The 24,254-nt window shown below is 41.8% G+C and overlaps 1 protein-coding gene across 1 annotated transcript in view; it reads left to right on the forward strand.

Moving 5' to 3' along the window:
* The window catches only part of SND1 (staphylococcal nuclease and tudor domain containing 1), a 379,862-nt gene that overhangs the window by 33,334 nt on the left and 322,274 nt on the right, over positions 1 to 24,254 (forward strand). The window contains exons 4-10 of the mRNA XM_006184738.3: positions 2,706 to 2,784; positions 5,228 to 5,388; positions 6,108 to 6,199; positions 6,814 to 6,972; positions 8,220 to 8,326; positions 10,583 to 10,673; positions 21,570 to 21,683. Of these exons, the coding sequence (XP_006184800.1) occupies positions 2,706 to 2,784; positions 5,228 to 5,388; positions 6,108 to 6,199; positions 6,814 to 6,972; positions 8,220 to 8,326; positions 10,583 to 10,673; positions 21,570 to 21,683 (803 nt within the window). The remainder of the gene's footprint in view (positions 1 to 2,705; positions 2,785 to 5,227; positions 5,389 to 6,107; positions 6,200 to 6,813; positions 6,973 to 8,219; positions 8,327 to 10,582; positions 10,674 to 21,569; positions 21,684 to 24,254) is intronic.

Here is a 24,254-nt window from a genome sequence, read left to right on the forward strand (position 1 = left end):
AGCTGTTTGCCTTGGGTGGCCGATAAGCTGGAAGTAAGTAAGCAGGGCATATGGCAAGGCTAACAACATCCCCTAAAATTCTGATTTTAATTGTAGAGGTCTTAGACAAGTGAGTTGTGAATGACCTTGGAGCCTCCTTGTTCAGTTTACCTAGTAGAGAAACACCCTTGTTAGCCTCCCAAACAAATGGCTATCTGCATCTTGATGGAGAAATGATGGAAATATATGGAATCTTTTCAAAAAGAGAAATAAACAAATTTGCCTTTTACCTATAATTAATATAGTAGATAATAAAACACTTAAGCATTATTGTTGGATGGCTACTGGTTAGAAAGACTGTAAGGCAAATACAAGTGTACTGCCTTCAAAATGCAACTGTTCGAGGATTTCATTACCCCAAATAATCCAGTTCTCTAACAGCTGGTCAGTCTTCTGTTACCTGATGAGACCTAACTGGACTACAGAACATTTCTTGGGCACAGATACTCTATATAGAGACCACCTCTGAGTGTTCATTTAAATAACCTTAGTCTCCAACTATAAAGTGGTTAAATTATCTGTGTTAACAGAAGCTGACATTTAAAATTCAAAGTTGTTTTTTAGAAAGCTTGTTTTTTAAAGTGACCCAAATTATAGAGTGGATGTAATTTAGCACGTTAATATGCGAGTGTTTTTAATAAAACTTGGCACATTGGAGGTGAGCAATAAATAAATATTTACTGAGAGAATGATTGAAGTCATCTAAATCTTTCAGTTTTAAAGGCTTAAGCGGCTTTTAAAGTTTAGTATTTTCATTCAGATATTTTAACCATCTCAATGCCAATTGTAGGTGAAAGGAAACAGTGCCTTAGCTAATTAATATTCATATATTTATCCTGTTTTGTAGCTACTTTATGATGGAGGAGAATGGTAGAATTTGAAAATTTGTGGTTAACTTAGAACTTATTTCAAAAAAGAGATGATTGATTAGCCCTTGACTTTTGGAGAAGATATAGTCACCCACCTGTTCTGAGTACCATCCCCAATTGTGACTTGATCAGATTCATACCTTGATTGGTAATAAGCAAGAATCAGGTCTTTGCCCTACAAATTCCCTGTTTTCAGTATTCTGTCCATTAAATTTTGTTGCCGCCTTTGGGAGTTTGGCCCAGGGAAGTGTATTCTTCTCCCTTCTGAAGGAGCAGTCAGAACTCATTTAGAAATGGGCCAGCCAATAGCCGTTTCACAGTGCTCTGTGCCCGGGACTGTCTGAGAGCTATTATGTTGCTGTTGACGGGCTGGTTTTCTGGCCACTCACCTTGTTTGTATTTGAGCTTCATTCTTTCTACCCCTTGACCTCTTGGCTTTCTGTTGCTCAACTTTCCCCATAATTGTGGAATCCTTCCTTTTGACTTTCCACTCTGTGGGATTCCTGTTGCTTTGAAAGAACCAATATAATATTTACTGATGTCAGATAGCCGTGTGTGTCTGTGTCTGGCCTCAGCAGTAACCTCGGTGGAAAGATTCTTGTGATCCACACTCAGCTTTAGAACCTGAATGTTCTTTGTATCAACAGCATTCATCTCAACTTTCTTTTTTTTGGTAGTAGGGAGAGAGGCTTATGATTTGCCCCTGTAGAAATTTTGACAGTGCTAATGGCAAGGCATTTAGGTTGGGTTTGGGGGTGGTGTGTATGCTTGTGGTTGCTTGCAGAAGTCAACGTGTGGTGTGCCGAATATAAATCTTAGAGAATTTTATAGTGTGCTGACATTACTTGTCAGCCGGACCGCTGTGTTTCGATTTGTCTAGGAGCTGCTCCTCTGCTATATTAAAAGATTTTTATGTGGTGATTCCCTCATAGATGTCGTCTTTGATCGTTTTGGCTGACAAGTGGAGATTTAAGAGAATACACAGAGCCTGAAAGCTTTTTCAATAGCATGGAAATGCAATTAATGTTTCAAGTGCCCAGGTGGAACCTAATCAGGTTGTGTTTTATGTTTAACTTCATTTTTCTTGCCTGCTCTGAAGGCTGTGTGAGATTAGAAATCTAGATGCTGACCCCTGTATCTCTGAGAACAGGAGACAGTCTTTGTCAAATGATGTAGCTTGTCTGGGTGTCCTCTTGGAGCAGAGAATAGGACATCCCGAGAGGAGCTGGACTTTCTCCTGTAAAATGTAATAGACAATCCTAAATGAACCTGTCTATCTGATCGTACAAGGTGTGGGGGCTAACTTTTGATTTTGTTGTTTTAATTCCTGCTGTGTGCTTGGTGATTTAAACATATTTAATTCTCACCAGAACCCATCTGGGCAGGTACTCTTCCCATTTTATAGGTAAGTATGGGTATTAAGATGCTGAGAGGGCTATTAAGTGGCAGAATTTGTTTTCGGGGCCAAGCCTCTTCTCCTAGGTCAGTGTTATTTCTGCTGCGTGTGTCTTGCTTTCCTGTCTCCTGGAGTTCCTGAGATTGCCTTTGGCTTGGGAGATACACTGGAAAATCAGAAATGTGGTCTAGAGAAGATTTATAGACCTCTGGGTTCTGGAGACTAGGTATTTTGGGGAAGAAGAGTTTTCTGAAAAACCCGACCCTGCATTGCTGTCTTGTCTACTTCTCTGGCAACATCATTCCTTGAAGAGCTAACGGCGAAAGTGGTACCGTTAGAGACTTGTTGCTGTTGGAGATAGATTTGAATCTTGTGTTTAATTCCCTTTTTTTCCTCTTCAGATACCAATGGGGAAAACATCGCAGAATCTCTGGTTGCAGAGGGCTTGGCCACCCGGAGAGAAGGCATGAGAGTTAACAAGTAAGTCTTCGTTACTCTTCTGACCCTCTGACTTCCTCCCACTCCACGGCGAGAGCAGGGATCACTCTAGGGAGGTTGGGGAGTCAGCTCTACGTTGGCTTTGCGGCATTTTCATTCCTGCTCCCTGATGTGGAATGGGTAATATCTGGTATTGTCATGGCTTCTAGGACATTTCCACCCAGGTGTGTATTCTGCATGAAGAGTTTGCTCAGCATTCACGAATGGCATTTGATGTGCATAACTCTTCTAAAAACAGGCTTGGAGACGAGGCAGCGCTATTCTTCATAAGAGTTATTAGGCTTATGTCTTACACTGCTTAGTTCCAGAGTATTTATCAGTCCGTTCCCAAACATTTATTGAGCATTTACTACAGGCCAGGCTGTGTTCTAGGCAGTGTGAATGTGGCAGTGAACAAAGAGACTCAGCTTCTGCTAATGATTTAACAGGAAGCCAGACGGCAAACCAATTAATAGATAGATGTACAATATTATACCAGGTACAAGGAATAAGTGCCCTGGAAAATGAAGCAGAGTGAATAAATAAAATTCAAAGCAAAATCTGTTGCTCAGAATCTCAGAAAACTGACAAGAGCCCAGTGGTTCTGTTTGAAGGTCAGGGAAGTTTTATATCTCTCCAAAGCCTTTTAGGTCTGTTTTGGTTTGTGGATCTGTAGATACTTAAGTAGTAGGGAGAATGTGTTTGTTGTTAATGGCAGTGTGAATTTGTTAGAAATGAGTGTCAGGTATGTGAGGTTTGTAGCGCTTGTATCATGTTGAAGTTCACCAGTGTTGGTGTCTCAGTAGGATGGTTTGCAGCTGGCTTTCACCAACACTTCAGTCTCTGAAAAGGGATATGTTCCATCAGTAATTTGGAGGCTAAAGATGCAGTTTAAATCATTAAGTCCTTGTTGTTATGACTGGTGTAGCTCTAGAAAAAACTTTAGATAACTATTTGCATCAACTGTATCAATGATGGGGATGAGCAAAGCCAAAAGGTACAGTTTACATTCTTTCTGCCCTCAAGACTTTGTGGTCCAGTCATTCACCATATACTTCTTAGGTCCTTTCTAACTCCAAAGAGTCATTTGCTAGAGCCTGTAGCTGGGATGTGAGCATGTGGGAATTTATTGAATTCTGACGTTTTAGGTGCTGTTTTGGGAAGCATGCCAAAGTTGTTTCTCAAGGACAGTTGCTGGCATGATGACCATTGCAGTGTGTTTTGGAATCCAGTTTGCAGTCAGGGTGAAGAATTTACAAAAAGCCCATAGTGGTATTGTACCATCTCAACAAAGAAATCTTTCCTGTAGTCCCAATTCTTTTTTCTCCAAAGTTGTTTTGACTTAAAGCTTCTTTCCCAGTTTCTATGTGTTGTTTTTATCTCAATCTACATTTCCACGCCCCCCCCCTTGAATTCTGGCAGCAATTTTAGATCCCTGAAGATGATAATTGTCTTTTTTTGTGGGGAAGAGGAGGGAAAGAGCAGTACTGAAGACTTCTTGGTTTGAGAAATTGTAGGTCACAGGGATCCCTGCTCCAAATCCCTACTGATCAAGGTGGGAGGCTCAGTTTATACAGATGGCCGTTGATAGAATCAGGTATTGACATCGTGGAAAGGCTTTCCAGTGTGTTCAGCTCAGATCTGTCTGTGAGAGAGAAGAGCAGAGCCTTTTCTGGGTTTGGTTGGTTTTGGTTTTTTGTTGTTTGGCCCATCTACTGATTTTGTGGCTGCTCTTGTATGTAGTTTGGTTTCCTGCCTGATTGAAGGAGTTGTCTTCTGTTTTCAAACTGCTTTTGCTTAGCTGGCCTTGTTGAATGTGTAAGTTTTGGGGTGACATTTTCCATAATAATGGTATTTGTTCTGCATTCTCCAGCCGTGTTCTGCAAGCAACTGGGAATAAGGGTGGTTCTTGGTCGCTTCCCCTGCACTGTGCCTGCTGAGCTCTGCCTGGATTCCAGTTCCTGAATCTGGGGTGGTTAAATGAAGCTCTGCGCCCTGGAGCGGCTCCCTTCTGAGCCACTTGTTTATCTTGTGATCACTGATGGTGGCAGTACTGGGATGTGTAGTCTTCAGATATTCTTATTAAATGCTCTCTTTTTTAAATGAAGTATAGTCAGTTTACAGTATTGTGTTCATTTCTGGTGTACAGCCTAGTGCTTCATTTATGTATATTCCTTTTCATATTCTTGTTCATTTTAGGCCATTATAAGTCATTAAATGCTCTTATGATTGAATCATTTGTTTGAGAGAATAAGTCTGGAATCCAGAACTTGCACGTGTGCTGGGTTTCTGGTTATAGGCCTGGGTCTGAAGCCGTAGATCTGAAACAGATGCTTTGATCTTTTCAAGAGGAGAAGATGCTGAAGAAACCCAGAATCAGACATGAGCCTGATATTTCTGTTGTGAACTCATTAACCATACGCATCCATTATTTTTCACGTCCCAGTCCTGAGCAGAACCGGCTTTCGGAATGTGAGGAACAAGCGAAGGCGGCTAAGAAAGGGATGTGGAGTGAGGGGAACGGTTCACATACTATCCGGGACCTCAAGTATACCATTGAGAACCCTCGGCACTTCGTAGACTCACACCATCAGAAGCCTGTTAACGGTGAGGCTGTCGGGAGAAGACAGATATGACTCGGTGATTTCTTTCTATTTGTTCTTGAGGTTTATATAAAAACCTATTTGACTTTAGTATCCAAGGCAAATTGTTAAGGTAGAACACTGGTGTTTTAGAAGGGAACTTGAATCCAGGTCACATAGGTCATATCACATGTATTTTGCAGGAGTCAGTCGTTTGCTGGTGCAGGATAGTAAACTGCACATAGTCTTCTCTACCTAACTACCATCCCCGAAACTTTGAGGTAGAAATGTGTATTCTGTGTATATTTACACACACACACACACACACACACACACACACACACACAGCATAGTTCTTGGCCCTACTTTGAGACCTTCTTAACTACAGACTCAGTAAATAATACAATTACTTCCAATCTTGAATTGTTACTGTTTTTTTGCTGGACACCCAGGACACAGGTAAGCAACCCTGGCTTACAGATAACAAAGCTTAGGGATGAGCTGTGGGGTCTCAGGAGGTTCAAAAGACATGGAAGTTTGTTTGAACCAAACCCCCCAGGGAAGAGCTTGTGCAAGAGCCTGTTGTATGAACACTCAGGGTCTGCCAGTGCTCCATCACTTCTCAGAGGGAGACTTTCTTGGGGCGTTGGGGAGGGAACTGTGTCCAGTGCAGTTTGATGGGGGCACTGCTTATCCTCAGCACGACTTCTGCTGATGACTCAAGCTGTCTGTTCTGTCACGCAGCCATCATCGAGCACGTGCGGGACGGCAGTGTGGTCAGGGCCCTGCTCCTCCCAGATTACTACCTGGTCACGGTCATGCTGTCAGGGATCAAGGTCAGATCATACTCTGGGCTACGGGGTGGTCGTAGGGTTGGGGGAGGTGTTCAGGGATCGGTGGACTCTTCTGCTTGGGGACTTCAGAGCTACTGTTTCTTCCGAGGGTGGGTCATTAACATTGACTGGAGTACTTTAAACTTTGCGGGGGGACAGTTCTAATCAGATCAAATAAGACTTTTTAAAATTTTAAGTACTCAGGGTCTGTTTGGAGTGGGCTGTGCTGAGAGATTGTGGAGCTCTGAGGTTTGCTGAGTGTGGCTTGTCTTAATATAAAGGATCCATTTTGATTAAGGAAATATTCAAGGATTTAAAGCTAGGCACTGGAAATCTCTTCTTGGCAAGGGGTCATTTTCGAGTGCAGTTAAGATTCTTTCCCCCACAGTAACGTGAGTTTTATTTGCTTTCCCGAGAAGTCTGAGATGATGATATTTCCAGTCACTTTTTAGTATGTTTTTTCCAGTATGTTTTAGAAAGGGTGGGCAGACCTGATTTGAGACCTTTCCAAGCTTAGCTCTGTGGGGTTTGTGCTTCCTGGACCGTTCCCTGTGGCCCGAGAGGGCCTCGCACTCACATTTAAGCGGCATTTCCCGCCCACCTTACTTCTGCTTTAGTGCCCAACTTTTCGACGGGAAGCAGATGGCAGTGAGACACCGGAGCCTTTTGCTGCAGAAGCCAAATTTTTCACCGAGTCTCGACTGCTTCAGAGGGATGTCCAGATCATTCTGGAGAGCTGCCACAACCAGAACATTCTGGGCACCATCCTTCATCCAGTGAGTATGCCTGTGCAGACTGGGCTGCGTGGGGTGAGGGGTCCAGATGGGGTTTGAGGAGCTGTAGTGTGCTTCTCTGCTTCCTCTCTGGATTTATGAGCCATTGAAATGTCTTGGCAGGATTATCATCCGCTGATTTTTTGAGGCCTTTTTCTAAGGGGAGTTAGCAGTTACCCGATAGCATTGGACAAATCTGCAACTTTGGACTTTTAGGAAATTAGTCTCCATTGTTACTGGATTTATATGGGGAAGAAGGGGTCTATCACTTATTTTCCCAAGTGTTGGTCCTAAAGCCAATGAGAAAGATGGGAAGTTGCTACATCAGTTAGAAGAGGCACCGAAACTTGTAGAGGATTGTTGAGGTTTAGATGTAGGACTAGAAGTAAGTTAGCTACTTGGAATATTAGAACTATGATCAGGAAACCGTTCTGTGGAAAAACTTAGTGTATTCCAGGCCTTGTCCGGTTACAGCCTGACTCTGCTTTTGAGTAGAAATTAGATTCTTTTAGTTCTTGTAGTTCCAATTATTAGGGGTTTTACCCTGTTGGATACTTTGGCAGGTGGGTTATTCTCGGACAGGAAATGACCTTGTTTTTTAACACCCAAGTTTAAGGGAATTTTCATTACTATAACCTGTATCCAATGCAGAGAATTCTGCCGTGGTGGCAGTTGGGAAGGCTGGGAGACTTGGTTTGGAATGGTCATGTCTGTTTCTTCTGGAGTGCTTGCTGTCTGCCCATGCCCTGCCAGATGGCTCTATGGCACAGGAGAGTGTGAACTGTAATTCACTGGGTGAAATGTAGCTTAAGTTATTATTCCCTTACTCAGCCTGTTCTTCAGCTTTCCCTGTATGAAAAGGGGAGTAATGCTGATCTCAGGGAAGGAAATAATAAGGTATAATCTCTACTGAAGATTAATGTCCTCTGCCCACAAGAAGAGCTATTGAAATGTCAATTCCATTCAATGCCACTAACATTTATCCTACCCCTGTTAAGTGAGTACTGTGCTGGGTGCTGTAGGGATATGAAGCCAAGGCTGTTGAAAGGAGTCCCATGCAGTGTCTCCCTTCTTAGGGCTGGTTTCTTAATGAGAGAAAATGGCTCTAGGTTTTTATGTTTTTTTCTTTTTTTTTTTTTAACTGCGAAAGAGACTGCGGCTCTGTGAATCGTGTCTGAAGTCTAGAGAAATGGGTTCTCTTGCAGCAGAATCTAACTGATGCCTGCCTTCCCACGTGCCTTGTTTTTCAGAATGGCAACATCACAGAGCTCCTCCTGAAGGAAGGCTTTGCCCGCTGTGTGGACTGGTCGATTGCAGTCTACACGCGGGGCGCAGAAAAGCTGAGGGCGGCTGAGAGGTAAGGTGTCAGGGGAGCCTTGGAGACAAGGAACTTGTTAGGGATCTTCCAGGGAAGAAATATGATGGTCTTCTCTCACTCATCCATGTCAGTGTAAAGGCTTAGAGAACTTCCCAGAGAGGCTAGGGTCCCACAGGGCAGCGGCTTACTTCTAAGTTTTCAGGTCCAGTCTGCTCCGTGCTGTATATAAGGGCCTAGACTTTCCACTCAGACATTATTCTTCACCTGATTTGTTTCTTTAATATTTTTGGCTCACTTTTCCCCCCATCTCCTCACTTAAACTCAAGGTTTTAGGTATTTGAAATGAAATAAACTTGGGGCTCATGAAATAGCATATCAGCCACTCCTCTAGGCAAGCTGGGTCCAGGAGTATGATGGAAAGATAGAGCCTGTGAGTCCCCGAAACAGGGCCATCCAATGTCGTTGTGAGGCCTAATGCCCTAATTTATTTAAAAGTAGGTTTTAATTATAAATGCTAATGCGACTGTGAGGTGGTGTCATGTTTTTGGCAAGTTGCCTCATGGTTTAAGTGAATGTAGAAATAACTCATTTCCAGACAAATGGTAGTGGATATTGCTATTTCAAGTGTCAAGATCAGGTGTTTGTAGGTGTAGGTGGACTTGATTCACTTGATGGGGCAGATGGAAGCAAACGGAAGCAGGGAGCAAGAGTAGGTAGATAGAAATGATGCCTGCGAAGTCCAAGCCGCCACCTCCCAGGATACGTGTTAAGTAGAAGGCCACGACCACCGGTGGCAAAGCTCCCCTCTCAAGCTTGTTGTTTGAGTTTTTATAACCAGAGCTGTACAGTTATAATGGTCTTGATAACGTCCCATTTTTGCCTTTGGCATTCGTAGCTGAGACATGCAAGAACATGAATCGAATGGTTGTAGTTTTCTTTCCTTGGGTACTTTACATTCTTTGTACCTGTAGCAGAAGTACTTGAAACTTTTTATAAAAGTGGACTTTAACCTGGGCCGTTTGCTATGGCGCGCCTGACTCAGGTAGACTGATTGATAAAACGCAATGCATTATATAAATTTAGTCTATATGTTCCACGATTAAATTCCAAAGGATACAACACTTATCAAGTACACAGTTCCAAATACACAGTTCCAAATACCGCTGATTATTGTGTGATGTTCAGTTGTTTTTGTTGTTCAGGAAATCCCGTTAAGTCTATTATTATTATAAATTATTATTTTGCTTGATAATTCTTTCTGTGTTCTTCAAGTTCATGCCTCTGTGAAGAAAGTGAATACAGTGACTAGTAGTATCTACGTGTTTTATAACATCTGTAGGAGATTTTAAGGATTTTTCAGAGTGTTCATCATTAGAAAACAGGTCTAGACCAAGGAATGCAAATCGTAGTTCGACGATACGATTACTCGCCTACTGTTCTGCATGCTGTGTTAGGCTTGTTTGCATTGTTGGTAAATCTCTATTGAAATATTTCTTGTATTTGACAGCTGCTACATGCTGCTTTGTCTTTTCCCATGTTAGTGCTTCTTTTAAAAGTTGAAATACTGTTTTCAGAAATAATAGTTCCTTTCCCCTGCATCCATTTTATTTGTAAATACTTCAAGACAGTTGTTCACTTTTTAATTCCTTGAAACCTTTGTACACATCCCCTTTCCCTCGCTAGTCTGATTCGAAAACTGTCTTCTGGGCTTAGTACTCTAAAACAAATTTCTGCCAACGTGATTTTTCATCAGTGAAATTCTATTGGATTTCTGTCCGTTTTTCTTACTCATTAGATGCTCTGTAGTGACAGTTTTGTTCTGGTTTTCCACTTGGGATTTGGGTAGCTGATAACCTTTTTATAATTCAAATGGAAATTGAGCAGACTCATGCTTTTCAAAAACGTGTTTGTTAGATGTGTGTGTTCTCTCCCATTTAAGAGACCAGTTGCTCTATGTTTGTCATGCCAGTGCCTGGCATTTAGTAATCACCCAGGAGATTCTTGATAAGCCAAAGAGCTAATTATCAATGTGGACTTGTACTGTCCAGGCTCAAAAAATTGCATACCTAGACCCTAGCCTGTCAGCCATGGGTTTATGGCAGCTTGGGTAGTTCCGGTTGCTATACTGCCCTTCTTGTGGCTGTCACACTCTGTTCTGGTTAGACTGGCCTTTCCTCCTGGGTGCCTTGACTATGAGATAGGGTCAGATTCTGTACCATTTGCTCCTATGGTGATGGTAGATTCCATTACTGACCTAGTCCATCTGAGTGATTTGCATCCTTGCTTTGCTGCCAGGTTTGCCAAAGAGCGCAGGCTGAGAATCTGGAGAGATTATGTGGCTCCCACTGCTAATTTGGACCAAAAGGACAAGCAGTTTGTTGCCAAGGTGAGTCATTCTCGGCATTTTGGCATGCATTGTGGATGGGCTAGTGATAACACAGAGATTTGAATAATCAATCAAGAGCTGAAGCATTTCTAATCAAGGTAAGCCAGTGGTGTGTGGATGTGTGTGCATGAGTGTGGGCACGTGTGTGTTTATTGTTGAGGACTTAGAAGCCAGAAGAATTTAAATTCCTTGCTGTAAATTTGTATAACTTCCTTAGAAGTTCATGAGTTCAAGTTGTGGGCATTGACACTTGAAATCTCTCATCTTCCAGGGGTTCTGTCTACTTAGCAAATGACATTCTCTTAGATTTCTTATGCCTAAGTATATGTGACCTCAAGTTTCTCTGCTTTCTCTTTTGGGACTTTGGTGGTTTTGAATTTTTTCTAATGTGATGTGTTTTTCTGAGATCTCTCTGCTGATGTATCCTGAGATGGATTTTCTTTGATGGAAGCTAGAGCTACTGAAAAGATTGATTCCAGCAGCAGTGCTGTAAAAGTGTTTTTGCTTTGTTGTGGGGTTTGGTACCTTGAGTGGTAGACCTGCGGTAGACCTCACTTTCCCCAAATTTGTAGTGTTTCCAACTTAACTTTGCCTTTATGGACTTGAAATATCCATATCCTTGGACTGAGAAGTGGCTATCCTAAATGTCTACCAGTGAGTTTAAGATGGAAAGCCACTAGGTGGCACTGTCAGCCTGAAAAATCCTGGAATGCTTTCTCTTTGAATGGTAACATTTTAACAAGCCTCTGAGGAATTGCCTGAATTTCTTCACTTCCTTTTCTATGATGCCCAAAGCAATAGGTCACAGAGTGCTCAAGTGGCCCCTTTCCCTCTTCTAGTAGTTGGTCTCCCAGCAACTGTCAGGTTAACTATAATCACGCTTTTCGGTGGACATTAGTGGGAGGAGTCCCTGCTTGGATACTCCCTGTATCCAAGACATCTTCCATGTCTTGATGCAGACCAGAGTGGACCCCTGCTTCGTTGCGTGAGGACCATGCTAGCTAGCTTGAACATGGCTGCCCTGCCTGATTGGAACTTAACTTGGTTGTACTTATGTTTCCTGTGATCCAGGACTACAGTTCCACAATGAAAGGATGGTTATTCACTTAACAAGAGAGGCAGGCTTTCCATTTTTCACCATCATCACTGTGAGTGTCTGTGATGTCAGTGATGTAGATGACCCTTGGGAGGGTTTCATTATCCTGCAGTGTCCCTTCCAGCCACTCCTCAGTTGAAACTGAGTTTGTAGAGAAACCTAGAAGAATTTTGAAGGGTTTTTGGCCTCTGGGGACCTAAAGCATTGCTAAAGAAAGAAATCCTTCATTTAAAGGATCAGAGGATTGAGTCAGTGGCTTTGCATTTATCTTAAATGTGACTGCATTGGTAACTAGAAAAAGGAGATCTGGTTATAGGGCATTTTTCCATTTCTAAAAATCCAGGGTCCCAGAATCCATGTTTTGTCTCTTTTTGTTTTAAAACAGGGTCAGGCTTTTAAAAAAAATTACAGCGAAGTTTTATTTGTTACACTGCCAGAATAAAGGAGATTGCCTTTAAAAATCATCTGATTAAGGATCCTTTAGTACCTCAAGTATCAGTTTAGGCCATTTGGATATATGGCATTTCAGAGTAGAGAGAAAAATGTGTTTGTAGGTAGATAAGTGGTTTTAAAACTTACTGAATTTTTGAAATTCTCTAGTATTATTTTCACTTTTTTAAAAACAGAAAAAGACATAAAAAGAAGGAAAAACACTCATACTAGATGAAACTACTGTAACTCAGCTTTTTTTTTTTTTTTTTTAAATAAAACAAGTTGATCATACTATCAATCTCAGAGGTTGGCAAACTATGGCCCATGGGCCAGATTTGACCCATCACTTGTTTTTGTGTAGCCTGTAAGGTAAGAATGGATTTTATCTAGAAAAATGTTTTGTGGCACATTAAAATTATACGAGATTCGAATTTCAGTGTCCTGAATAAATTGGAACATAGCCACGTCTGTTCGTTTACATATTGTCTAGAACTGTTTTTGTGATGCAGTGGCGGAGGTGGGTAGTTGTGACAGACCATATGGTCTGCCGAGCCTAAAATATTTAATATCTGGCCCTCTACAGAAGAAGTCTGCTGACCCTTGATCTATCACCGTCCTGCTCAAAGTGCCTTGATATGATATAAGGAGCTTGAAGCAGAATGTAAATCAAGGCATTGCTGCTTTCATCAAGAAAGCCTTGCTACAGAAAAGAACGTCAGCAATGTTCTCAGCGATGTCGTTGATTTATGTTCTGAGCTCCTCATCTCATTGCAGACTGGCAGCTGCTTTTGAGTAGTACTGTCTTGTATTCTTTTGTGTGTAATTTTTAAGTTGGTTAAGTTTTTATTTTTAACATGTAAACATTTTTAAAGATCTCTTTGGGCTTCTTAAGAAATGCACTCTTCCGTTTCCCTCCTCCTTGAGGCAGTTGTCGTCAACTCTTGTCTAATCCATTTCTCCGGATAAAATGTTTATATTGCTCGCTATTAATGTTTCAGGTATAACCCCCCCCCCCCATTTTTTTTCACACTGTGGAAGACGAGGATTTGGTTTTTTCACTCACATACATATTCACATGAGTGTGCGTTCATGTACTCTTCTCCAGTCCTTCTAATAGGACTATAGCGTGATTCTGGCTCAATTAATATTCAGTGTTTACTTTGTAAATGCTAATCACTTCCGAGCCATATAATGTATTAGGACTATGTTTTATTTCCTGCATGACTTTTTGTTTTCCCTGGAGTTAATTTTTTTTTAAAGTATGTATTTTTTACATACTGATTATTAGTTCAACCCCCAGATTCTACTTGTCTAAATCTCTTTTCAAGACATTGATTCCATATGTTATTTTTATCTTTTTCAATACTGCTTTCCAGGAGCCTTGTGACCTGGACCAATCTGGATTAGTTCCTTTTTCCTTGTTAACAAAGCTGTCATCTTTGGAATTCCTCACTGTTATCCTGGGGTTTTCTTTGCCTCACTCCTAGGTTGGAACTATGTTTGCTGGATCTTACAGCTTCTTTCTGATTTACTCCTTTGTCTTGGTGGCACACGTTCTCTAGCTTCCTGGGAGAAGAGTGCTTGGTAGGTACACTGTTTGAGACTTTTCGTGCCTGTTCTATAGTTACACTTGCTAGTTTAGGTGGGTATAGAATTTGATGTTAGAGGTTCTTTATCTTTAGATTTACGAAGGCGTTGCTCCACTGTCGTTTAGCTATTAGAGATTTTTTTGTTTTATTGTTTTTTAGACATCTGAAACCATCCTGATTTCTCATCCTGTGATACGTGTTTTCTTCCTGTAAGCTCTCAGCAAATTTCTTTATCCTGAAATTTCACAGTGATGCACTTTGCTTATCCGTGTGTGAGCATATTGTGGTTCAATTTTTAGTCCTTTATGTCTGGGAACTTCAACTGTTTTGTTTTTCCATCTAGTTACTCTGGTCTCTATTTTCCTAGAACTGCTGTTTGGATACTTGACTTCATGGACTGATACTCTAATTTTTTTCTTCCTATTTTCCATCTTTTTGTCCTTTCTTCTTTGTAGATTTCTTCATATTTACTTTTCAGCTTTTCTACTGGTTATTTCATTTATGATACTGTATTTTAATTTCTAAGAGCTTCTCTGGTTCTCTCAATGTTTCTCTTGTTACTTTAAGTAGTGATATCTAATACTTGGTTCAGAGATGATTATCATCAAGTTTTTGAGGAATTAATAATAATTTTTTGAAGACTTTTGTCTCTCTCCATAGTCTGTGTTCTCTAAGTTGTTTGTAATTCTCTTCGGTTATTTTGATCCCTTATTTTCAATAGTAGAGGGGATCCTCAGACATCTGGTGATCCTTGATTGTCTGTCTTAAAGAATGAGGTAGTCAGTATGGTTTAGAAGCAGTGAACTCTTATGAATGGGATCTAGGGTGTCCATCTTTAGATCTAGATGCTTCTTACCTAGGTTTTAAACCAGTCTAGTTTTTGGCCTTATTTTCATCTCCACTCCAAGTCAGACTCCTGATTTGATCATTCTTAGTCTTGGCAGGCGGAGCAAGTTTGCAGTGTACATCAGAATGGCTATTGTGTTTTCTTTTTTTTCCCCTAAGTTTCCTTACTGTCAGTTTATTGGATTTATTTTTTCCCCTTTTTTTCCTGATATTATTTTGTATTTATTTCTATTTACATTTTTTACTTATTTCAGTTATTATATATGTGTGTATATATGTATTTTTTAATTGAAGTATAGTCAGTTTACAATGTTGTGTTAATTTTTGGTATGCAACATATTCTTTTTCACTATAGGCTATTACAAGGTATTGAATATAGTTCTCTGTGCTATGCTATTGTGTCTTCTCACTGTTAGCTCAGGTTTTAGCTTTTGTGAGTCTATGGAGTCAGTTACCATTCATTCCTGTGCTTTCCAGCTTCCCAAGTTTAGTTGCTGTAGTCTTCTCTCCCATTATCTTTGTCCTTTTGGGCTTTTGGCCAAAAAGCCCTAAAACCCAAAAAACCCTTTATTTTTGTGTGGCGGTATTTAGGGAATGTAACAAAGTAAATATTGGAGCTGACTTTATTCATAATGTTCCATTGTAAGACTGCATCATAATTTATTTAACTAGTCCCCAGCAGGTTGATATTGATGTAGTTTATCATTTTCCCATTATTTAGAAAATTGAATAACTCTCTGTGTAAGTGGTAATTATTTCCTTAGGAGTGTTTTTGAGCACATTTGCCAAACAGTTCCCCAGGAATGTTAACCAGTGTATGTTCCTTGTGTGCTCATTTTGTAATATGTTGTAGAGCAGAGCTGGACCAGCTTTTTCTTAAAGGACTGTATAGTAAATATTTTAGACTTTGTGGGACATGTAGTCTCTTTGCAATTATTCAGTTCTGCCACCATAGCAAGAAAGCAGCTGTAGGTAATATGTAAATGAATGGCCAGTGGCTGTGTGCCAGTGAAACATTATTGACAAGAGTAGGTGGTGTGAGAGGATGGGCCTTGGGTCATAGTCTGCCAAACCCTGTTGTAGAACATGGGATGTCAGTATTAAATGTAAAAGTAAAAATGATCTGCATTTCTTCTCATAAGCCAGAACCCACCTGCAGTTTTGTAGTCATTTTGCCTGATTTAGAACATTTGTTAATGCCAAACTACTTTTCGAGGAAACTAAAATAGATCCTAAGGTGCCCTGGGCCTTCTGGAACATAGTCTGACAGCCCTACAAGTTTTTGCTGAAGGATTCTGCTCTGAGGCTGATGTGACCATAAGGCCTGAACAAATAGTGGTCCTTTCTTCAGCAGTCACCCTGTTTCCTAGGAATTAATTGTACAGAGAACAGCTAAGTAGCATGAAAAGCCTGCAAAAGGTGACCTGTGAAATCTTTAAGCAGGTGCCGCTGGGACCCTCTAGGTAACTTCTGGAACTGATGCAATGCTGTAGCTCAGAGTGTCAGCCAAGAGTCTCACTTCTGAGAAATCTGAAACTCTGCAAAGTATTCTCTTGATACACGTGGCCTGCTGAAAGACTGATTTCCATTTTCTGCTTAAGCAGCTTCTCTTCTTGAGGCAGGAAATGTGAGGGAGGGCTCTCCTTGTCTCTCCAGGTTAGCAGAGAGGCATGTTCACTTCACAGCGATTAGCTGAGCCTGCTTGAGACTTTTGTGCCTGTCGTGGCTTGCCAGTTTCCTGCCTGCCTTCCCTGTGGCGTTTTAGCTGATCTGTGCTGTTTGTAGCCATATGGTCCCTTGAGCACGTGGCTTGGCTTCCCTGTCCCTGCTGCTGGATGCTTGGGCCTTGCGGATTTCACAGACCTGAATAACACTTGGGGGTGGGGAGAGGGGGTGGAGCCTTCTCACTGGCCTTCCTGGTTAGAGGCCTCTCACTTGGTTCTCTGTACCAACTGATTGCTTAACCAGCAGAGCCCTGAACCAGGTGCTTTGAGAAGATGCAGGAGAATGAGCAGTGGTTCCTGTTCTCCAGGAGCTTTGTCTAGGTGATTACCCTGGTAGTTAACTGCCTGGTATTGGTGACCATGTCCAAGTTTGGAGGTCAGGTTATAAGCTATTCACGGACACTGGATTCTAGTACTTACTTGGTTTGGCCCTGATTATTTTTTACTGGCAGAATGTCATAGTTTTGAATGAAGTTCATTATCATGCCTCTCTGAGATGGTTTTTAAACAAGGATGCTTAATCTTTTTGGTGGTATCTAGACCTTGCTGTTACATTCCTTTTTGGTAATGTGGAGAGAACAAAAAGTACCAGCTACTTCCTTGACCTTTTGTTGTATGGCTTTCAGATGAAAAGGAAGTTCTTTGGAGGGGTCTGGCTGGGAAGGTGGCCTCTCCTTCACCAAAAAGAGGTGAAGACTTACTTGCTAACTTAAGCTACAAACCTAATTTGCTGATAAGAAAATGATTTAACTAGAGTAAGATTTGTAAAAAACCATTTACCTAGCTTTTTAAGTTAAGACTTTATTTTTCAGAACAGTTTTAGATTTATGGAAAAATTGGCAGAGAGCACAGTTCCCACATTACCCTCTCCCTCCTCCCAGTCTCCCCTGTTATTATCTGGCATGATTATGGCACACTGATAGTAAGTAGTGTACCGGTATTGATGTGTTATTACCAACTGAAGTGTATACTTTAGTTAGATTTCCTTAGTTTTTCTCTGGTGTCCGTTTTCTGTTCCAGGAATCTCATCCACAACAGCACACTAAATTTAGTTGTCATGTCTCATTAGGCTCCTCTTGGATTTGGTGGTTTCTCAGACTTTCTTTGCTTTTGATGACCTTGACAGTACTGAGTTAGGGATTTTATAGGCTGCTCCTCTATGGGAATTTGTCTGATGCCTGGTTTCCTTTTAAGTACCTTTCACCGTGTCCAGTTTATTTGCTTGTGTTTAGATGCCCAGAAATATCTGCATCAGGAAATCGTTGTGCTTAGTATTGTGTGAGGACACAGAGTGGCAACTGTACTTTTCTGGGGGATGGGGACCCATGCATGCGCCCCGGCCATCGCCATAATCAGGTGGAATATTCTTTATTTTTCCCACTTTGGTGTTGCTTCACTACTGTTTCCAGATTCTCTGTGGAAGAACAGATCTGGCATACAGCCTTGGGGAGCTAGAGAAACAGCTAGATGGTCATGAGTTTAGAGAGTAGAAAGGGTGCTGGTGTCCCATTTCCCATGGCCCCCTCAAGGGCACGCTCGCTGGTGGTACCTGTAGAAGCCCTGTTGGGGCTGATGTTCCTTCTGTTTCTATCTGGTAGGGATAATTTGGGCAGCTTTGGAAGTGCTGGTAGTTGTGTTTGGAGACTATTCTGGGGGTCTCTGTAGCTCAGGAGACTGACGTAGGCTTTTTGTTTATTTTATACATGCTGGGGGCTTTAAGAAGCCGAACAGCAGCAGCCCTTCACATCCGATGCAGCAGCACTGTGGATGGGCTCTGCAGATGGGCAGTGTGGCAGGAGGCCAGGGAGGGGGATGGATGTCCCTTGCCCCTGACAGCACTCTGCCGTTCTCCTGACTTGTGGCAGCCCTTAGCCTGCACTTGTCATCATTAAGCCACTCATTTTTCCTTTTACAATTGGGCTGCAAGAAATAGGGAAGGAATTGGGTTTAGAGCATGTATCTCAAGTCCAGCCAATGACTTTTTTCCTTGTAGGATTTCTGCTCCTGGAGTGTGTGGTCGGGTAGGGTGTGTGTGTGTGTGTGTGTGTGTGTGTGTGTCTTGAGCAGGGATCTGTAGCTTGTGGAGTAGGTGAGCGATGTGGGCATACGATGTGTGAACTGTCCTAGTAAAAAGCACCGTAAGAAATATCACTGTTATAAATGTGGTCTGTGACGGTACTGATGAGCGGGCTTCGGATAGTAATCCACTCTGCATTTTACTTATTACACAGTGTGTGACTATAACTGCTATGTTATTGCTTCTTCCATGTCGCTGCCCAGGAGCTGCTTGCTCTCCGGACAGCAGTGACACAATTTAGAGAAGAATAAGACATCGTGAACCCCACTTACAGACATGCACACGTGCATTCACACCCCTTCACCAGAAAGGCAGACCTCGTTTAGCTGGCAGCGTCAGCGTGCACAGTTCCTGAAGAGGAGGTTTCTAATCAGGGAGATGCCGAGCAGAGAGTCTGCTGCCAAGGCCTGAAATCTACAGCTCCAAGCAGCCATTCGCTGCTGCTGTGGCTGCAAACACATTACAAGGGGTGACGAATACCAGTAACTTGTCACAGGGGTATGCTTAGATCTTCACATTCTGTAATCAGGGGGTGAAGATGTGAGCACTATGATACTTTGCCCGGTTTTATTTCTCTCTGAGTGTGACTAGGGAGTGGAGAATGTCTAGATATTTCTCATGTCTTGATTGTAGGAAGTTCCCTATGTTTCTGGTAACTGACAATTTAATAAGAGTTTTGGCATGAGAGAAATGTGTAGCATGGTCCATCACTGAGATTTAGGAAGTACTGTGGCGTGTGTGCATTTGAGAACCCTGACCTTATTACCTTACTGTCCTCTGGGCAGCATTCCTGCACTTTTCAGGGAGGAGCAGTATTGATCTGCGATACTGGCTAATTTGCTTGGTACAGCTTTGTGGGATTTTTGATTCGAAGGTGGGACAGTGGTATAGCATGTATCATGGACCCCCCCCTACCTTCTGTCATCCATTTTGTAATACTTTAACTTTCATACAAATGTGGGATTTTGAAGGATAAGGAAACCATCAGCTGGGGTCTTTCTTGGTCAGTTATGACTACTGTCTTAGGGAGTTGAGGGTTGAGTCCATTATGATATGGGTGTTTTTACTTGGCATTCATGTGTTTAAATGGTAATGGGACTAAGTTGTACCCTTTTTCTTTCAATTACTGGATCTATAGTTTTGGTTATATCTTCCTGGCTGGTTTTAAGTTCTGCACCTGAAATGACTGGGTTGCTATAAGGCGGCTCTGTGATTGGAGGGTCCCGCATGTTTTGGCACCACCCACACCTGGGTACTCACTCCTGACCTGTGAGCACAGGATCATGGCTTTTGATTACCCTTAGACTCCACAAAGTTTTTCTGGCCAGCCTGAATTTTGGGTTCTAGTTGCCTGGGTTTTAGTGTTTAGCTTTTATGTGATTCTCCTATCTGTGACAAAGGTTATAGCAGAATGGCTGTGGTGATTTGAGACTGGGTTTTTGCTGAGTTCAGGGTTGCGAGTTAATCTTATACACAGTTGAAAATGAAAAGTAGTTACCCGCTCACCTAGTCTACACAGTTCTTTCTCAGACTTTTTACTACTTTTTTGGTCCCTGGCCTGTTTTTCTCTACACTTCTTTCATTACTGGTGGTGGTAGAACCCCGGGGTATCTTGCCATCTACCCCCCGTAGTCAGCCTTCCACAAACTTCCGGCTTGATTCCAACTGTCATCTTCCTTTTTTCATTCATTCTGTTTGATGGCACTTTCCTCCTGCTATTTCCTGTCATGTATAATTTCTCACTTGGTTTTGCTTTTTGCTCCTTCTTCAGATTGTCCTTTAAATCTTTACTCTTTTTCTTGTGTGATTGGCTGGTTCTTCAGAAAAGATAGGGAACAGCCCTTTTTGTAGGAGTCTGCAAATAAATGGGTATATTCTGTGTTAAAAAGATGTGACGCTTTCCAGGGGATAGTTAGGGAGGGCTCTGTGAGGATACTTATTAGTGTGGTACCCACCGCAGCAGAGGAGAGTCTAGTTCCTTTTGTTTCACGTATAAAAGAGGAGGGACATTTTGCAAGTCTCCCCTCACTGTGGCAGCTGACCCTGAAGTTTGCTCAGCTACCTGTTTGCTTCTAATGGGGTCTGATTGAAGCCTAGAAGAGTTGGTTTTGATTCTGCAGATAAAGTGGATAGTGACAGTGTTTTGTAGTCAAGAGTTACCTTGTAGCAAAGTGTTACTTGGAAAAAACAAACTGACAAAAAGGCAAAAAAAAAAAAAAAAAGCCCCACAAAACCAAACAGCCTTGTAACAACAGGCTCTGAATATAATTGGATGAACTGTAGACTGCTGGCTGAATTATGAATTCTAGTTATAACCCTAGTCTGGTTTCAGTGGAATTTTATTCTGTACACATTGGTGGGGTTTTCTGATAACCTCCACAGAGGAGTATTTGTGCGTTTGCCCTTTGAGTAGATAACCTCGAAGCTGCTCCAGATTCGGAGTTAATCTTGAGCTAAGAATGGGGTCCAGTGTTAACTGACTTTGGTTTCTAAAACAGTGATGTCCATGGTAGTGCTCTGAAAAGGTGGCTTTCAGAGTAGTTGAAGTAATATCTTAGCAATTTAATGTTTCCATCTGTGAGATTAATGGCTGAGCACCTGCATTCCCACGCTGAGATGACAATTCTTTTTGCCCTTCACTTGCCTTTGATTTCTCTGCTCTCCGTCGGGGCGTCCTATTTTGGTTCTTTGTCCTCTGGTGCTGGTACCGTTGTCTTCTAATCCAGCCCTTGCCTCTTTTCCCAGAATCACATTGAGATCGGCAGCTTGATTTTAGCTTAGAACCTGGTTCAAGGAAAATCTTCAATAACACAAACAGACTGGATTTCCAGTTCGTAAGCTTTGTAGTTAACCGCGTATCTTGGTCAGGGAAAAAGATAAAAAAGCTTGACCGTCTTTATGAATGATACAGATACTGCCTCGTTGCGGAATCATAATGTCTTTGGGGACTGATCATTACAGGGTAGTTTTTTCCAACATTGTTGTACGGTAAAGAATGATAACTGGATCTACCCCGAGTGGCTATTGATCTCTCTCTGCTTCCTGTGACTGCTGTGCCTTGCTCCTTAGCATGTGCGCTACGAGATATAGCCATTGACGCACGGTTAAGCAGTTTTACCTTCTTGCCCACAGGTGATGCAGGTGCTGAATGCCGATGCCATTGTTGTGAAGCTGAACTCTGGAGACTACAAGACCATCCACTTGTCCAGCATCCGACCACCGAGGCTGGAGGGGGAGAATACACAGGTGAGCCTAGAAAAACAGCAGAGTCTCTTTCCCAGAGCCAAAGAGGAGGAGCTGGAGAATTAATTACATATGGTTTATGTGTGGGAGAATGCAAATGGACAAGTAGGGTAAATCTCCAAAGTAGTATTTCTGAATATTTGCAGCCTAGCTACCACTGGGCAGGTCTCAATTCCTTTTGAACCGCATTCATTGCTCTGCTTCGTTGGATGGGCCTTGCAGCCTTCCTCCCAAAGGGGTTTGAGACAAGGTAGGGTTGGTATATGGTAGGTGGTGAATGAGTCTTGTTTATTAACAAGATCTTATTCTCTGAGAACAAGGAAGAGGTCTGTACCTCACATGCATGGCCCTGAGGCCTGTTCTGTTGGTTATTTTGATGTGAACTGCATTTTTTGCCCCAGGGAGAAATGAATCTTGGTATATATATTCTCTGGGGTCACCTACTGATCTTTTCCAAATAGCAACCGGAATTACTTGTCACACTGTTTTGTGCTATTTGTTGGTTCTTTTCGGCAGCCTGGGTGTTTGCCTAGCCAATGTGTATGATTTGGGCCTATCAAGTTTGAGAAATTATGCTTAGGATGAAAACTGCAGATAGTTTTGGTTTAAATTTTGTGACCATTTTCTTTCCATTCTTATGAGTTATAAGAGGTTGGGGAAGAGCATTGAGGTTGAACTTTTCTGTTTGTTGGGCAGTTGTTTTTATAGACATCTTTCCAGCTCCTGTCCTCTCCCTCCGAGAGTCAGAGTGTGTAACTGTGTTGACTGGTTCTAGAACCGGGTCCTCAGTGAGAGCCAGAGCTGCAGGCAGATTCAGCGTGGTTGAAGTTAGTGCTGTGTGGCTTTTTTGATTTATCCCTTTTGTAGTTCTATAAAGACTTGAAATTTGCTTTTCTGAGGTTTTGCACGTACGCTTGTCTTGGTACATTCACAAGTTAAAATTCAGGCCCTGTTTTCATTTGTGTGAGAGTTTATAGACAACCCATAAGAGTAAAATAAAAATATCTTGATTGTTTTTTGAATCAGATCACGTGTAAGAAACCCATACAGGGGAAGTTCTTTGAATGCCTGGCCAATCAGTTCGTTCTCCCCTCCGCCTGCCTTTCTTCCCCATAGAGGAGGCAATTTAGTGCAGCAAACAGTATCGTGGTAAGGCTGAGAATTTAAATGCACGAAAGCCTGGAAATGCCAAAATAAGGTCTCAGTAGCTGTAGCTCTGCCTCATTGCACAGAGTAAATAGACATCTCCAATTTTATCAGTATTGGGAGTAGTCCACAATTCTGCATCTGCGCCGTGCAGTTGGAATTAAGGTTCCCACAGCAACCACAACTTTGAAATTCTTGAACGTTGATTTTTGTGCCTGTATCATCAGCCAAAGCATCATGTTAACGCAGACTCAGTTGAATTTTAAGCAGTTTTTAGGGGGAGTCGGTTGTTACAACTTAAGTAAGATGATTGTAGATTTTCTGGAGAAAGAACTAAACTACCACTGAGGAGTTCTGGTTCTTCCAGGATCCTTTGAAACTCCTCAGGGGTGATGGGTGGATGTTCCTTAGCCTAGCGGACGACGGAAATTTGTTGGAATATATGTCCTAGTTTAGGCAGGGTCATGTTTATAGAAGTTCTTGTTCTTTACGAAGGTAGGTTATCTTGTATTTTCAACCTCTGTTTATACCTGAGATCTTACTCCATTTTGAAGAAAGTTCCAAGAGAGGTTCAGCTCTGAGAGTTAACATGGCTTTTGAGTGACATGAGAAGTAATTTCCTTTGGAAGATTTTAGTGAGAGTCACATAGGAAATTAATAGGACACACCCTGAGTACAGGGGTGAAGGGTGCCATGAGGAACCCTGTTGGGGTGGGTGCAGGGGAGTCTTTCTAGGAGCAACTAGTATATATACCTTTTGAGTGTACATGGATGAGGAGAAGTTAGCAGATGGAAGAAAGGGCATTCTAGACCAACACTGTTGGATAGAGCTCATCTGTGGCTTTGCATTATATATCCGTGTGTTACTTAAAATTGCCTAGTAGTTATATTTTAAAAAACATTAATTTTAATGCAGTTTGACCTAATATATCCAGAATAGTATCATTTCAACATTTAATGAATCTAAAAAATTAATGAGATATTTTACTTTTAATTTTGCTATGTCTTGGAAATGTGGTGTATATTTTGTGCTTGGAACACATCTTGATTCGTCCTAGCGTATTTCTAGGGCTCACTGGCCACAGTGGCTGCTGTAGTGGACAGCACAGGTTTGAGAATTCAGATGAATGGGTTCATCACCATTGATAAATATTTACTGGGGACCCACTTTGTACCAGATGCCGTGCTGGGGATGCAGCAGGGAATAAAACTTAGTGGAACTTTTAAAGTCTAGTAGGGGAAATATACAGATACCTGCATTTATGTTAAGTACTACAAAAGGAAAGGTTAGAGTTGATGAGAATGCATAATCTGGGGAGGCTTCTTTGAAGAAGTGACATTTAAGGCCTGAAGGCTGATTAGGAGTTAGCTAGGTAGAAGTGGGGAAAAGACAATTCCTGCCCGAGACAGCAGCAGTGACAAGAATCG

This window comes from Camelus ferus, chromosome 7, assembly GCF_009834535.1.
Source record: "Camelus ferus isolate YT-003-E chromosome 7, BCGSAC_Cfer_1.0, whole genome shotgun sequence".
In the NCBI taxonomy this organism is placed as follows: Eukaryota; Metazoa; Chordata; class Mammalia; order Artiodactyla; family Camelidae; genus Camelus; species Camelus ferus.